Here is a 15,007-nt window from a genome sequence, read left to right as displayed (position 1 = left end):
ACCCCTAATCTGGTTGTGCGCGTGTGTTTTTTAAAGGTCATATGGAAGGAAATTCCCTTCATGCCTATTGAACTTCTTTCCAAGTCTGCATGTCTGAGATCACAGCTCACTCTCACTCATAAACAGCGGCTTGCCACCTTGCTGCAGCTGAAGCAGTTAGAAATACCCTAAAATAAAATTAAAAAGCAGCATCCTTATGCTGGGATGGCAGGAGACACCCATTCGCTAAAGCCTCTAACTCTAAGATATTATAAGGAAAGTTGAATGTGTGATTGCATCAACTTTTTTAGAACTTTAAAATATGAGAGATTTGCAGTAGTGGTTAACCCTGAGGAAATGTTTTATGGATTGATCTCTCTTTCCCAATGCTCTTTCACATATTCAGATTTTGCAACACATGTCTTTGTTCAAGACCTTCCTTTGTAGAGGGGGGGGGGGGCGGCTCAAATGTTTTCCCCTAGACCTTCACATCTCACATTTATGCTGTTCCATTTTACTGTACAACCAATTTAGAGACCAGTGGCAACAAAGCCTCCAGAAACTGATTTCACAGCATAAAGTAAGTTGATTAATCTCCCAGTAACAGTGAAAAGTCGATTGTGGAAGAACCAAAACCAAGCATAAACATTTCCTTCCATTTACAGAAACCCTACGTTTGCAAGATCCCAGGGTGCACCAAGCGTTACACAGACCCCAGTTCTCTCCGGAAGCACGTGAAGACAGTGCACGGCCCCGAGGCGCATGTTACCAAGAAGCAGCGTGGAGACATCCACCCCAGACATCCTCCCCCCAGAGACCAAGGCAGCCATTCTCAATCCCGGTCGCCAGGCCACCAGACTCAGGGTGCAATGGGTGAGCAAAAAGACCTCAGCAACACTACCTCAAAGCGTGAAGAATGCCTCCAGGTTAAAGCTGTCAAGTCGGAAAAGCCAATGGTATGTAACGTCTTAAGCTTTTATTATTCCTCCCCTGCAATTTTCAAGAGTTTGTTATGAATTACCACAGTTCTAGTAGCTTTTCTTCAGAGTGTAAGCACACGAATGATAAAGAACTGTACCTTTGGGGGCTAATATAGCTGAATTGGTGATGGAAATCACCATCACAGACAGAATGGGAAACTTTTGGTAGACTCGTTGGGTTGAATTCTCATGGAATATGCATCTTGAGTCAGTCCTAACCATCAATAAGCCCAAGAAACTTGCAATCTAAAATTAATTAACATATGACTTACAGGAGCAGGGTCTTTATATAGGTCTCTTTGGGAACTAAAATACCTAGTTATCAGAAATTATTGGGTGTGTAATCATCAAGAGTATGTGAAACGCTGCCTGGTCAGGTTACACTTTAGCCAGAAGGATTGATCTGAATGGCTTTTTAAAAAGTGGGAGTGAAAGAGTTTAGGAACCATGTGGAAAACAGTTAGTATATATTATTAAATCTTTCACCATCCGGTTCTCAATGTAAATCATATCAAGTGTGATTTCTCTTTGTTGTGTGATTCATAATATCATCAGACGCATGCCTATTCAGAAGTAAGCCTTATTACGTTCAATTAATGTGTTCTGACTGCCACTTTTTGGCATTTCATTTTTGTACTAATCTGATGTTTCTTCTATTTAATGCTCTTTAATGACTTGTTCTAACTTCCTAAGGACAGTGGGTAATAAGGTGAGGGGATTTTTAACTTGTCCGTGGTTTTTTCATTGTTTCTTCTGGGGGGGAAATCTGCTTGCTTGTTTGGGGGGAGCATTCTAAATAGTTAAACATTCATCAAATGCATTTGTGACTAATGAGAGTAGGCATTTTACACCAAACGGCATGTGATACAACTCGATTGGAGTCTTAATTCTACATAAAGGTGTACTCATTCCTGTGTACATCTGTGATCATTCTGTTTTGTGATTGAACTTAACTGTTGTGTACAAGTTGTGAGCTTCAAGAACAGACCTCTGACTGTTGATTTAATTTGTTCAGCTGGCATGAAACTGCAGCAGGCCATGGCTGCCCTAAAAAGGCTTAACTATGAATCGGTCAGTTAAAATATTGCCACACCATATTTAAATGACATTTACAGTCTGATGCTCATAACATGATGCTAATTGTGTGGCAGCCCCCCCCCCATCTTTGTTTTGTTGCCACTAATTCTGACAGAACTTACATGCCCACTAATATTGGCATATTTGGTTAAGATTTTTGAAAAAAATCCTTGTTTTCTTTACAATTTCTATTTAATTAGCCCAGGATATTAATACAGACTGAAAGTAGAAAGGCAGTTCAGAACCTGAACAAGTAAATTGCCAGAGAATATCCGGGAGACTGTTCTTGGAAGCAGAATAATTTTGCATGCCTTAAAGTGGGGCCATCTGCATGCTGTAATTCTACAGAAGCAAGGAAAGCATGCTGATTGTGGAACGGAGGAAAGACATTTTTAAATACCGATTTCATTATTTTCTTTAATGAGTCCATTCCTGTATTAGCCCTTGAAATGATTTCTGCAAAATGGTAACAGTAAGTTGAGATTCTCTAAGAAATCACAAGGGGGGAAGAGGAGGGTAAAATCTTAGGGAAGTTCTCCTACCTTCACATCTGATAGTGATGAGCTCTGGTGTTCGATAAGTTCTTGCACACCTAACCCTGAATGTGAGCAATCTAATACTGCAGTCAACTGTGTAGGGTTTTATGGTCAAGAAGAAAGCTGCTCGTGTGTTCTCGAGCCTTAGGGGCACAATGCCAGGGGGCTGGGACAAGGATATCAAGGTTGGGAAATGCATGTGTTCTCTGATACTATGAAGCGTTGTGGGAGGAAATGCAGGGGTGGGATAATGGCAGAGATGGTGCTTTGCATGCAGAGAAGGTTCCAGGTAGGGTTGTGCAGACTGGCCGCCAAAGCAGCTGTTCCCACCCGTAGCAGCCAGTGCTGCGGGGGAAGTTGGTGCAGGCACGCTGGGCAACTCACACACACAGGCACAGAGGTCTGCGCCTGTGTGTGTGCATCGCCCAGCGCGCCCACATCTCCCCCCACCTCCACAGCACAGTGCTGGCTGCTACGGGCAGGAATGGCCACTTTGGCGGCCAGATCACACAACCCTAGTTTCAGGTTCAATCCCTGGCATCTCCAGTTAAGATAATCAGGTGGGAGGTGGTTGAAAGTACTCTCCCTGAGACCCTGGAGAGCCACCGCCAGTCAGAGCAAGACAGCACGGTCCTTGACAGAGTATTGATTCAGTGTGAGGCCATCAATTTGTTTTGCATGTAGGTCAGCAACAGTGCATCTCTCTTGTACCCAGGAAGGCCCCAGTTTAGTTTTTGCCATCTCTAGTAATGAAGTAATGAATGGCGAGTGGTGAGGAAGGACCCCTTCTTACCCAAAGCATGTATTCCTCAGACCTGATTTTATCATCCTGGTTGTTGTAAACTTTCAACGGCTCAAGCAGGGCAATTTAGATTTAATTTTTGTAGCGAAGATTGCACAGAGCTCTGGCCTTAATAAAGCTATTTGATAACATCTAGATGATCTATCCTTAATATGGGGAACATCTTCTGAAACTCTTACGTCTGCTTATCTCTCTAAAATTACCTTAGGGTGAGCTTGTATTGGTTACACAAAACAGTTGGTTGGGGGTGATTGTTACAGAAACCAGATTATCACAGCAAGAAAATAAAGCTTATAACACATCTCTCCAAATTGTTCCTTGGGGGGAAATCTGTTTAGGCGTGGCAGGCACAAAACCATCGTGGTGTGAACCCCATCGGAGTTCATAGAGAAAGTGGCTTCCACTGTCAGACCCTGTGGAGGGCAAGCCTTCAAGGAGGCTGTTCAAATTATGTTAAGCTTCTGTGCTGGTGGACTCTCTGAGAGCATAAAAGAAGCTCTCTTTGTTTGCCCCAGCATCTCTTGTGTTATTACAGATGTACTTCTCAGTGACTGATAAGGCAGAGCTATTAGCTAGTAGTAGTAGCTTGATCTGTTGATGACAAATGTATAAGATTGAACTAGGCATGTGGATTTGACTAATCTGAGCTGAAAAATATCTTTTCGGCATTTGGGGGGTACTAATTCAGCCTGACTTTAAAAAAAAAAAAAAATTCAGCTATCCGAAATGGCCAGCCTGAACAATCCCACCATATAGCCACAATCCTTTTAAATGCTCTCAAAGTGAAAGCTTGCAGAAGGCATTTAAAGAGACCCTAAGCCCTTTACAAAGATGCCTTCGAAGTTCACTGTCATGCCACTGCAGCATGCAAAAAGCATGTGACATGACAGACCAAAGCCTGGACTCTGAGTACGACAGCTTCATGTATTCATTATATTTGTTTGTTTACATTGGCACTATTTAAAGTACCATCTAATTTTGTGCAAGCCAATCAGAGCTCTTGGAGAAAAACCACAACAAAGAGTTCAGAAAACAAATGCAAAGTTCGTACTTTGTATTTTACTTTTGTGTTCATCTGTAGCATCTTTTCCTGGCGTCCTGATACTAGGTTAGTTGGACCATTAGCTGGCTATGCATCTTTTCTCAATAGAGAACTGTGATCCGTCCTCCCGATAAGTTGAGAGCACTGCATTCATTTGCTCGATTACTACCTTTCTCTAATCCAGGATGCATTCTGTCCCTAATCATATCAAATCAAATTTATTTTAATACAGCCCTGCGGCCAAATAAAACAGATAGCAGACTATGAGAAAATATTTTTGGGTGTGATTTCTTCCCCTGGATCGCACATTCGCCCCATTTCCATTCCCTGGCCCTATCTTAAACTTTCTCTTTTGCTCAAAGTTGTCAAATTCAAATTTATTTTAATACAGCACTGCGGCCAGATAAAACAGATAGCAAGAAAAAACATTTCAGAGTAGAAAACTGCAAAATCAGGGAGCCAGTACAAAATTTAAAATATATAAAATTGTATAATTGACGGGTACATTATAAAAAATGCATAGTAAAATTCCTCTAAAAAATCTTCACTTAAGCTTAAGTTGTCTTTCCCTTGTGCTAAGCAAATGCGCACAAAATTTGGCAACCTGCTTAATAATATGGCCCCTACTCTTCCACAGGAGGGATTTTACTTTTTCTTTGTTTGAGCTAATCGTATCTTTTTGTTGAATGTTTTTCTCCTTTCAACAGACATCTCAGCCAAGCCCTGGTGGTCAGTCTACATGCAGCAGCGAACAGTCCCCCATCAGCAACTATTCCAACCATGGGATCGAGCTTAATCTGACCAGTAGAGGTAGTGTAGGAGATCTCAGTGTCATAGACGAAACCCCCATCATGGACTCCACCATTTCCACAGCAACCGCAGCGCTTGGCTTACAAGCCAGGAGGAATATGACAGAGACCAAATGGATGGAGCAAGTCAAGCTAGAAAGGTTGAAACAAATCAATGGAGTGCTTCCAAGACTGAACCCCATGCCACCTTCTAAAGCCCCAACGTTGCCACCTCTCATAGGAAATGGTGAGATCACGTTGCATGAATCATTCACTTATGTACTAGTGATGGAGGGGCCAACTTTCTGCAAATGGTTGGCACAAAAGTATATAAACTAGCCTCTCCCCCAATCAGGGTTGGGTATTAACAAAACAAATGTAAACATCATGGTGGGGGAGGGGGGGTTGACATTGTCGGGCAGCACAGAAATTCTTTAAGAATGAGGCTCTACTTGGAGTGAAGAAATACTGGCCATATGGCCAACTGGACGCATGGGGAAGGATGGAGGGAAAAGGGGAATTAGGCCGGGGGCAAGCAGAGGGGATATGGAGACAGGAGAAGAAGTGGGGACAGAGGTCAGCAGGATGGGGGTATTGTCCTTCCCCTGTGAGTCCTTGGGGATTCCCATGTGGTATTCCTGTGCTCAGCATCAGGATTTCTGGTTAGAATTTTAGAGAAGTTAACAGCTGAACTAGTTTCCGGCCAAAGTCCTCCAAGCTGGACACCGAATCATGGAGTATTATTAAATATGATTATTAATCATATAGTATTATTAGTAAGCTCTTTCCCTGACTCTGAGCTGGGAGACACAATTGGCAGATTCTGGCTAAGCCTTCCCAAGTCATCTGTTCTTGTATCAGCGATTTCCAGTCATTCTCCCCTCCCACTGCAGACATCCACTTCCCCTAACACGCTATTCCTGAGGGCCTGCAGACCCCTAGGAACAACCACAACAAAAAGGACCTGGTGATCCAGGTGGCTGCAGCAGGAGAGAGAAGCAGGATAGGCTTACTCAGCAAAGACTGTAGATCAGGGGTAGTCAAACCGCGGCCCGCCAGATGTCCATGGACTACAATTCCCATGAGCCCCTGCCAGCATTTGTTGGCAGGGGCTCCTGGGAATTGTAGTCCATGGACATCTGGAGGGCCGCAGTTTGATTACCCCTGCTCTAGATAGTTGGATAAACGCCACCAGGAAATATATAAGCCTTAACATTCACATAGAGCCTCTTGTGGCGCAGAGTGGTAAGGCAGCCGTCTGAAAGCTTTGCCCATAAGGCTGGGAGTTCAATCCCAGCAGCCGGCTCAAGGTTGACTCAGCCTTCCATCCTTCCGAGGTCGGTAAAATGAGTACCCAGCTTGCTGGGGGGTAAATGGTCATGACTGGGGAAGGCACTGGCAAACCACCCCGTATTGAGTCTGCCATGAAAACGCTAGAGGGCGTCACCCCAAGGGTCAGACATGACTCGGTGCTTGCACAGGGGATACCTTTACCTTTACCTTTAACATTCACATTCTAAAACTTTCCAGAAATAGCAGTGGCGTGTAAGGCGAAAAGCTAGGGCCATGAAAGGCAGAGTAAATCTCTGGAGCAGGGGTAGTCAAACTGCGGCCCTCCAGATGTCCATGGACTACAATTCCCATGAGCTAATGCTGGCAGTGGCTCATGGGAATTGTAGTCCATGGACATCTAGAGGGCCGCAGTTTGACTACCCCTGCTGTGGTGTGCAAAATTTGTATAGATAGATAATTATCATAGATGGAGTTACAAAACAAGATCTCCCTGACCACACTGAGCCTGAGTGTCTCAATACCATTTTGCAACAGATTTCTTCCTGGCATCATTGCATAATAATCTAGAAGCCACTCAAGTGCAGCTATCCAAAGAAAATACTTGTGGCATAAGCCCAGTCCGATAAAGGGAACTATATGGAAGTATATAATTTTTATTGTTTATTTGACAAGGCAAAGCAATAGAATTGTTTTGAACGGAATGTTAAAATATATTTAGGGTTTGTTTTTAGATTGCCCCCAAATAATATCCACAGCTGCATATTTTGCTGCTTTGTCATCCATCTCTCAAAACCTGGTTTTATTTACATCGCAATTTAGTAAAGCTGTGTTTAAAGACATACTGCACCTTTCCATAGATTCTGTCCTTGGAGTCCCCCATGGGCCAGTGGATTTCGGCAGACGTAGGCCTGCTTCTCACTGTGATACTGAACCAGTATCTGGGCAGTTTCGCTTTGGACTGCAGTGTGGGCTGACTGGTTGGAATGCTCCTCCATAGAACAGATTTGCTCCCATCACTTAGAAAGCTAGAAATGAGTGAGAAGAATTCTAGTCTAGCATGCTCATTTGCTGGGGGGCAAGGAAAAAACTGCTTTCAGTCATGTGAACTTCCACTTGCAGTCTGAAGTCACAACACCCAGGTACAAGGTCACCAGGCCCATGAGAACGAGGTCAAACTTGTGGCCACTAGGCTTCACGTCACAAAGCTGGTGATCAAGCTAGGCAAGTGGCAGGGCCCATGATCTTGATCTACTCCGCCTCTTGTGTTGATATGTGGGGGCTGCAAGTGGAGAGAGTACAATCAAGCATGCTTTGTTTTGTAATTACCCTGCAGCCAGTATCTGGCTCCTAAGCAATACTTTGGCATTCTCCTGACAAAGTCATTCTTGAACTGAAGAATTCTGTTGGCCTGGATAGAAGAATGCTCTTGAACCCTCCTATCTGCTGAGCTTCACATAGTCTGAGACATCTCGGGGTGTTTTCTTAAACTGCTTTCAACACAACCCATTCCACCAGAGCCTTAATGTGCTTCTCCTGATTGCCTTTCAAAATTCATTAACTTTTACAAAACATTTCTTTCCAGGTACTCAAACAAGCAGCAGCTACAGTGTAGGAGGGAACATGACTATCCTGCCCAACAGAAACGAACTCACAAATATGGACATTACTGTGCTGAACATGCTGAACAGAAGGGACAGCAATACCAGCACAATCAGTTCCGCCTACCTGAGCAGCCGTAGGTCCTCTGGGATTTCACCTTGTTTCTCCAGTCGGAGATCCAGCGATGCCTCACAGGGCGAGGGAAGACCTCAGAATGTCAGTGTTGCCGATTCCTATGACCCAATTTCGACAGATGCTTCTAGGCGGTCCAGCGAAGTCAGCCAGTGTGATGGTTTGCCGGGTCTTCTCAGCCTTACACCTGCCCAGCAATACAGGCTGAAAGCAAAATATGCAGCAGCTACCGGTGGACCCCCACCAACACCCTTGCCTAACATGGACAGGATGAGCCTGAAAACAAGGATGGCTCTACTTGGGGACTGCAGGGAGTCTGGAGTGTCACCACTGCCCCCTGTGAATTCTCCTCGAAGATGTAGTGATGGCGGGACAAATGGATACAGCAGGAGACACTTGCTGTCTCATGATGTGTTGGGCAATAATAGCACAAGGAGAGCGAGTGATCCTGTGAGACCAGTGTCTGATCACCTTTCTTTCCCCAGAGTCCAGAGGTTCAACAGCCTCAACAGCTTTAACCCTCCTGCTTTGCCTCCATCCATGGAAAAGCGTAACTTCATCCTTCAGAACTTCACCCGCTCCGACGGCGGCTTTTCCCGCAACTTCTGTTCTCCTTGTCCTCCAAGTATCACTGAGAATGTGGCCATGGAGACTGCCACCATGGAAGCAGATGGCAGTCTGAATGATGAGGACCTCCTTCCGGATGACGTGGTCCAGTACTTGAACTCTCAGAATCAGGGTTTGTACAGCCAACTGCCAAACGGCGGGTTCGACAACAACAAAGTACAGCATGGATCAGTGATGACGAATGGCAACAGCTTTGACCAGTCCCCTCCGCCCAATGACGAGACCCGTAAAAACGATCTGCCGATTCAGTGGAATGAAGTGAGCTCAGGAAGTTCTGACTTATCTCCATCAAAATTACAATGTGGGCAGCGTTCCATGCGCCAGCAAAATCAAAACTTGGGCCTTTATAACAACATGGTAGTCCAACCACAGCATTATGGACTGGAGAGAAATGGCATGTTCCAACAGAATGGCTACCAGCATCACCTGGACAACAGTGGCTCTTGCAGTTTGCAGCAGAACACGACAGTGAACGGCGACACCAGTCATTCTTGCCACATGCAGTCAACCAAGGCACAGCTGTATGGCGAAAGCATTGGCCGACAACCAGTGGAAAACGCGTGTGACATGATGATTCAAGGGCAAAAGCTGAGAAACAACTACATGCCAGCAAATGGGGGCCAGCAAAATTTTGGCTACCCAGTGGTATCAGATGAGCCATCACCCAATGCAATTAGCAGGATGCAAAGTAGAAACATGGCTGCCCACGAGTACCTTCATAATCTGCCAGCAGATGAGGTCAGTCACTACCAAGAAGTCCACCATTCCAATAAAATAACGCTAGAGCCGGTTGCTGCCCCTTCGCAAGCAAGCCTGTACCAAGGCCCACAGAATTGTATGCCGCTCTCACACAACATTGGAGCCCAGTCAGTAGGTCTGGGGACCACCAAAGGATACCAGCCCTGCGCAAGCTACTGTGGCGCCAGACGGCAAAACATGCTAAGGAATAATGCGGTGCGGCAACAAGGACACATTAAGGATGCCCACCAGCCCCCCAGGGTCAATGGCATCAAGGTGGAGTCTCAAGGTCAGTCGCAGCAGTTCTGCTCTAACATGCAGAATTACTCTGGTCAGTTGTATGACCAAACCACAGGGTTTAGCCAGCAAGCTTTGAAAACAGGTGCTTTCCCCCTTCCCGAAGCCAACTGCATGCTGCAGGAGACTGGTAATGCAAATTCGTCAGAGCTGCTTTCCCCAGGGGCCAACCAGGTAACCAGCACTGTCGACAGCATTGATGCCAGCAGCCTCGAAGGTGTGCAGATTGATTTCGACGCGATCATCGATGATGGTGACCATGCCAGCTTCATTTCAGAAGCCCTCAGTCCCAGCATCATTCAGAACCTCTCCCGCAACTCCTCGCGCCTCACCACTCCCCAAGCATCTTTTACATTCCCAGTAATGCCCATCAGCACAACCAACATGGCTATTGGGGACATGAATTCTTTGTTGACCTCGCTTGCAGAAGAAAGCAAGTTTCTTGCTGTTATGCAATAGACATAAACAAATTAGGGAATGAAAAGGTTTTTTTTTAAAGGAACTCAATATTTTTTAGTTGTTTTAAGTACTTTAGCAGTCTCATCTCGCCTAAGTGGGATGTGTTTCAAGTATATTCCTTTTATGGAATACAGACTCTAAAAAACCCTAAAGTGTTCTAGGGAGAAACTTGTCTTCCGTTTCAGTTTTAAATCAGTATTGCTACACCCACACTTCCTTTTTTTAAAAAAAATTGTAATGTTTGTATGGCTCTCTTTATTTTTGTTGGGTTTTTTTGTCATTGTAAACCGATGTAAATGTGTGATGTGCATGTCAGTTTATTTTTTAAGAAAGATCTGATGAAATAATGTTACAACTTCCTGCATAGTCAAAAGGAAACAGTCTTGGCAGCATTCTTAAACACTTGTGTTCTAAAGCGTAGGCAGTAAATGATCCGAGGAAATGCATAAAGGAGATACAATCAAGTTACACTTTTGGGGTTCCATGAGCTCTGTAATACCTTGCAACCTCATTCCTTTTGCTCTAGACCAGGGGTCCCCTACCTGACCTCCAACCTGCTTGTCTGCTGCTATCACCCTCAGTAGGCTAATTAATTTGGATTTGAGATGTGTCCCTCTTTAGGCACTGGGCATGCTAATGTGGCCCCCATATGCCAAAAGGTTGGGGACCCCTGCTCTAGACCAGTGGGTTCCAAACCTTCAAGGAACCTGTTCTGAATCAGCTTGTCTGCTGCAGAATCTCTGCATCCCCTGTATGTTGTGGAAATGTTTATGGGAGGTAAAAAAAAAGGCCAGTGTCAATGGTGTAAAATCAGGTAAAATATTTATTTTATTACTCATTTAAATAGCAAATGCACTTTTTGCCAATGAGCTTTGTCAGGGGGATCTGTAGTGTACAATAACAACACTGAGTTTACATAAATACAGTTAAAATTATACAAAATACATTGGATTCAAAATCCAAGGCTTTAAAATATCAATAACATACACAACCGCTAGAGTTTATTCTGTCCTTAAAATTGCATGAGGAAGAGAAACACCTTGTAAATAACAAAGAGAAGGTAAAATTTTCCAGCACAGTATTGCTCAAAATTAAAGAAAACTTTTTTCCCATGCCTAAATAAATGGTGCCGACCTGTTTGCCTTTCAATTGTTCTTCAAAAGAAGAGTTTAGGATCAATAGGTCATTGTAACTGGAAGACCTTTGCTATATTTGACCACCCACCTTGCTGTTTTGTGTGTAACCAACACTTTAAGACTTGGGTTTTAACTTTTAATACAGTATCTTTTGTATAATTTTAACTGTTTTTATGCAAATTTAGTATTGTTATTATACAATGCAGATTCCCCTAACAATGCCTGTTGGCGAAATGCGTGGGGATTTCTTTGGATATTTAACTCAGTAATAATATATATTTTTGCATCATCAGCCTTGGCCTTTTTTTAATCTCCTGAGACTGGGGTGGCTCTTTATTTTCTTGTAGAGATACTTTAGAGCAGGGGTAAGCAAACTGTGGCCCTCCAGATGTCCATGGCCTACAATTCCCATGAGCCCCTGCCAGGCTCATGGGAATTGTAGCCCATGGACATCAGGAGGGCCACTGTCTACTCCTGCTTTAGAGTGCACAATCAGGTCATACAGACTGCTGGCTTGGCCTGTTAGGTCCCACTGTTGGTGATCTGAGAGCACCTCCCGTTGTGCTAACTAGCAGCAAATTTCAGGAGAATATCAAGTGCCAGTGGCCAAGCTGTCCTGTGTGGAAGCTTGTCCCATATTACAGTTGCTTTCACTGAAGAATCCCTGATAAGTCTCCAAGGATCTGTAAAGAGGGGCTGTGGCACAGTGGCAGAGGACCTGCCTTACGTACAGAAAGTCGAAAGTTGAATCCTGGCATCTCCGGTTACAAAGAGATCAGGTCGTAGTGGAAGTGAAAGATCCTCAAGAGTTGCTGCTAGTCAGATTAGACAATACTGGCATTGGGTGACCAGTCACATGACTCAGTGAAAAGCCACTTCAGCTTGGAAGCCACTGCTTAGAGCTGGGGGGAGAAATTATAAATAGAAAAAAATACTATTCATATTCCAGGAAAAAGAATAACTTTGAAAATAGCTGGCTGCCTGTGATTTCCAAAACATCAGGATGTAATAAGACTCATTTTTCATTTGCCACAAAATGCCGATCTGGAATAATTCTATTGTAAGCCTTCTTACCTGACATTTAAATTTAAACACAAGTTGCATTTTTAAGCCAGGTGCAGTCCCGATGGTTGGTACTGTCGTCAGCACAATATGCAGTAATAAAAGAGGCTTAGGGGTTTTCCATATTCTTCTTTTCCTCACTTGTAAGTTCCTGTTTCTTTGAGTGTTTTCTTTTTTCTTTCTGCATGCATTTTGCTCCCTCTGGTGTCAATTTGCTATTACACCAATTTATGTTTAGCATAAAAACCTGCAGTTTAAATTTGTAGGGGGATATGCTTGACATACACCAATGTAATTGAGCACTAGATGGCACAACATGCATGCAAAATGGGGGGATGGCCAGAAGAAGCAAGCGAGGAAAATGAGGATGCAGAAAAGCCCTTAGAAGCTTGTTAGATCAGTGAGATGTCCACTTGATTATAAGCATGCAAATGAATCGGAGACCCCCAGGTTGTTTTTTTTGGGGGGGGGGGGGCTATCAAGATACAGTTGCCATGTAGTTTTCAAGGCAAGACATTTCAGAGGTGGTTTGCCATTGCCTGTCTCTGTGTCCTGACCTTGGACTTTAATGGCCTCCCCTCCAAATACTAACCCAGGCTGATCTAGCTTAGGTTCCAAAATGTAGCTAGCCTGCTCTGTCCAGGTCCAGTTCCCTAGGGCAGGGGTAGTCAACCTGTGGTCCTCCAGATGTCCATGGACTACAATTCCCATGAGCCCCTGCCAGCAAACGCTGGCAGGGGCTCATGGGAATTGTCCATGGACATCTGGAGGACCACAGGTTGACTACCCCTGCTCTATGGTTTACTACCTGTTACACTTTAGCACTGGAGCTTTGGCTTCATGCATCATAAATACTGATACCAATCAGAAGATCCTGTTAGAGGAAGGGACAATTAAATCACCAACCACAACCTCCTAGCAACAAAGCAAGACCCTCCCTCCATCCGTCTTCTTCACATAAAGGGTTGGAACAAGCAATATTTAGGCATTTTGAAAGCAGATTGGAGAATCTTAGGCACATAACATGGAAGCCAAGGCAAAATATTAAACATAGTGAAGCCCATTAATTGTAATCAGCAAAATCACTTTTAACTAACCATGTGACTTTGGCCTCTAATTTAATATTTTTAATGGCAGTCAACTACCTACCTCTATGGTCCAAAGAACCATTAGCGGGGAATCTCTGGCTAATGAGTTAGAGAACTATTATTATTAAGGAAACAAATTATTCCTTATGGCCAAACTGAGGGAGGTTCATTTCCAGCCCAGATTTTTTTTAACAAAATCAGGATTTTATTGATCTTGCTGCCACAAAAGCTCCAGTGCTCCTGGTCCTGACAGGAGGCAAAGCCCCCCACCTGTTAAACAAACAGTGACGCTGCTTCTGCAGCCCTCAAACATATAGAAATAACGTCATCATTTGTATACTTGCACTGAAGACTTGAGAGATGTTACAGGACTATAATTTCAACCTGCTTGATCGCATTTAGTCATAATTGTGTTAGATTGGATTGACAATTCCACAAGGCCATAGGAAATGAATCCAGTTGCCTCCTGTTCCACCTCTTCATAAAAAATTTGGCGTGGTGGCACTCCACACAGAGGCTGCACCATTTCAAAGCAACTCACTACACTGATATCCCTGATTATGCAGAGAAGGCCTGCAGGGACAAACGTTCCTGGTAGGAGCTAATGTGGATACATCTTGCTGTCCGTTGTTCTGTGCATGATTAATTATAGTTAATTTTGATATCTTTCTGAGGTCAAAGCAGCAAATGTTACAAATGTTAGATAAAACTATTACAAACAGTGAGAAAGCCAAAGTATTGAACCACTGAAACCTCCGTGTGGGGTTACATTGCTGTCTAGATGGTACTCTGAGTTACATATAAATTTAATTTATAGCTGTTGTACATTGTTGAATTTTGTACTTGAGGGCCTCTTCCATTGTTACCTTTAGCTCAAGGGAATTCCTGAGTGTGCCCCTTTTGAACCATTCCCATAATTATCCAGGCTACATGAAATGCAGTTCCTTCCATTGTCAGAATTGCACCAAATGGCAACTTGATAGAAAGTCTCCCAGCATCATCAAAGCAAAGTGAAAGGACATTCTATGGAGATTCCTCACACTGTGAAAGTGTTGAATAGGAAGCCGGTGCTTGAACCTCTCAGTTCTCTGCCCATACTCTTTACGGGTGCAGTCCTACTATGAGTTAGGAAATCAGCTAAGACTTGAAAAATAGGTACAGGGCCATGACCTAACAGTTTAGCTCATGATTTATTTTCCCCTTTGCTTTAGTTGTTCCACTAAATTCATGCCCACATGATCGGCAGAAATGACAGTCATATTATTTATTAGTCTTACCCTTTTCAAGACGGTTGACAATTGCTCGTTATGGTACTATGAAGAACCGGAAGTTGAGGGCTGAATTTTAGAGACATTCTTCATCTACCCATCCC

The 15,007-nt window shown here is 43.8% G+C and overlaps 1 protein-coding gene across 6 annotated transcripts in view; it reads left to right on the top strand.

The window, feature by feature from the left end:
• The window catches only part of GLI3 (GLI family zinc finger 3), a 261,843-nt gene extending 248,814 nt beyond the window's left edge, over positions 1-13,029 (top strand). For all 6 annotated transcript variants that reach the window (XM_077304551.1, XM_077304554.1, XM_077304553.1 and 3 more), the window contains 3 exons: positions 645-935; positions 5,124-5,451; positions 8,080-13,029. In XM_077304551.1, the coding sequence (XP_077160666.1) occupies positions 645-935; positions 5,124-5,451; positions 8,080-10,349 (2,889 nt within the window). In that variant the 3' untranslated portion in view covers positions 10,350-13,029. The remainder of the gene's footprint in view (positions 1-644; positions 936-5,123; positions 5,452-8,079) is intronic.
• Positions 13,030-15,007: the final 1,978 nt, after the last annotated feature.

The sequence above is a fragment of the Paroedura picta genome, chromosome 11, assembly GCF_049243985.1.
Source record: "Paroedura picta isolate Pp20150507F chromosome 11, Ppicta_v3.0, whole genome shotgun sequence".
Taxonomy (NCBI): domain Eukaryota; kingdom Metazoa; phylum Chordata; class Lepidosauria; order Squamata; family Gekkonidae; genus Paroedura; species Paroedura picta.
Note: the sequence above shows the minus strand (reverse complement) of the source record. Positions and strands in the feature narration are given on the sequence as shown.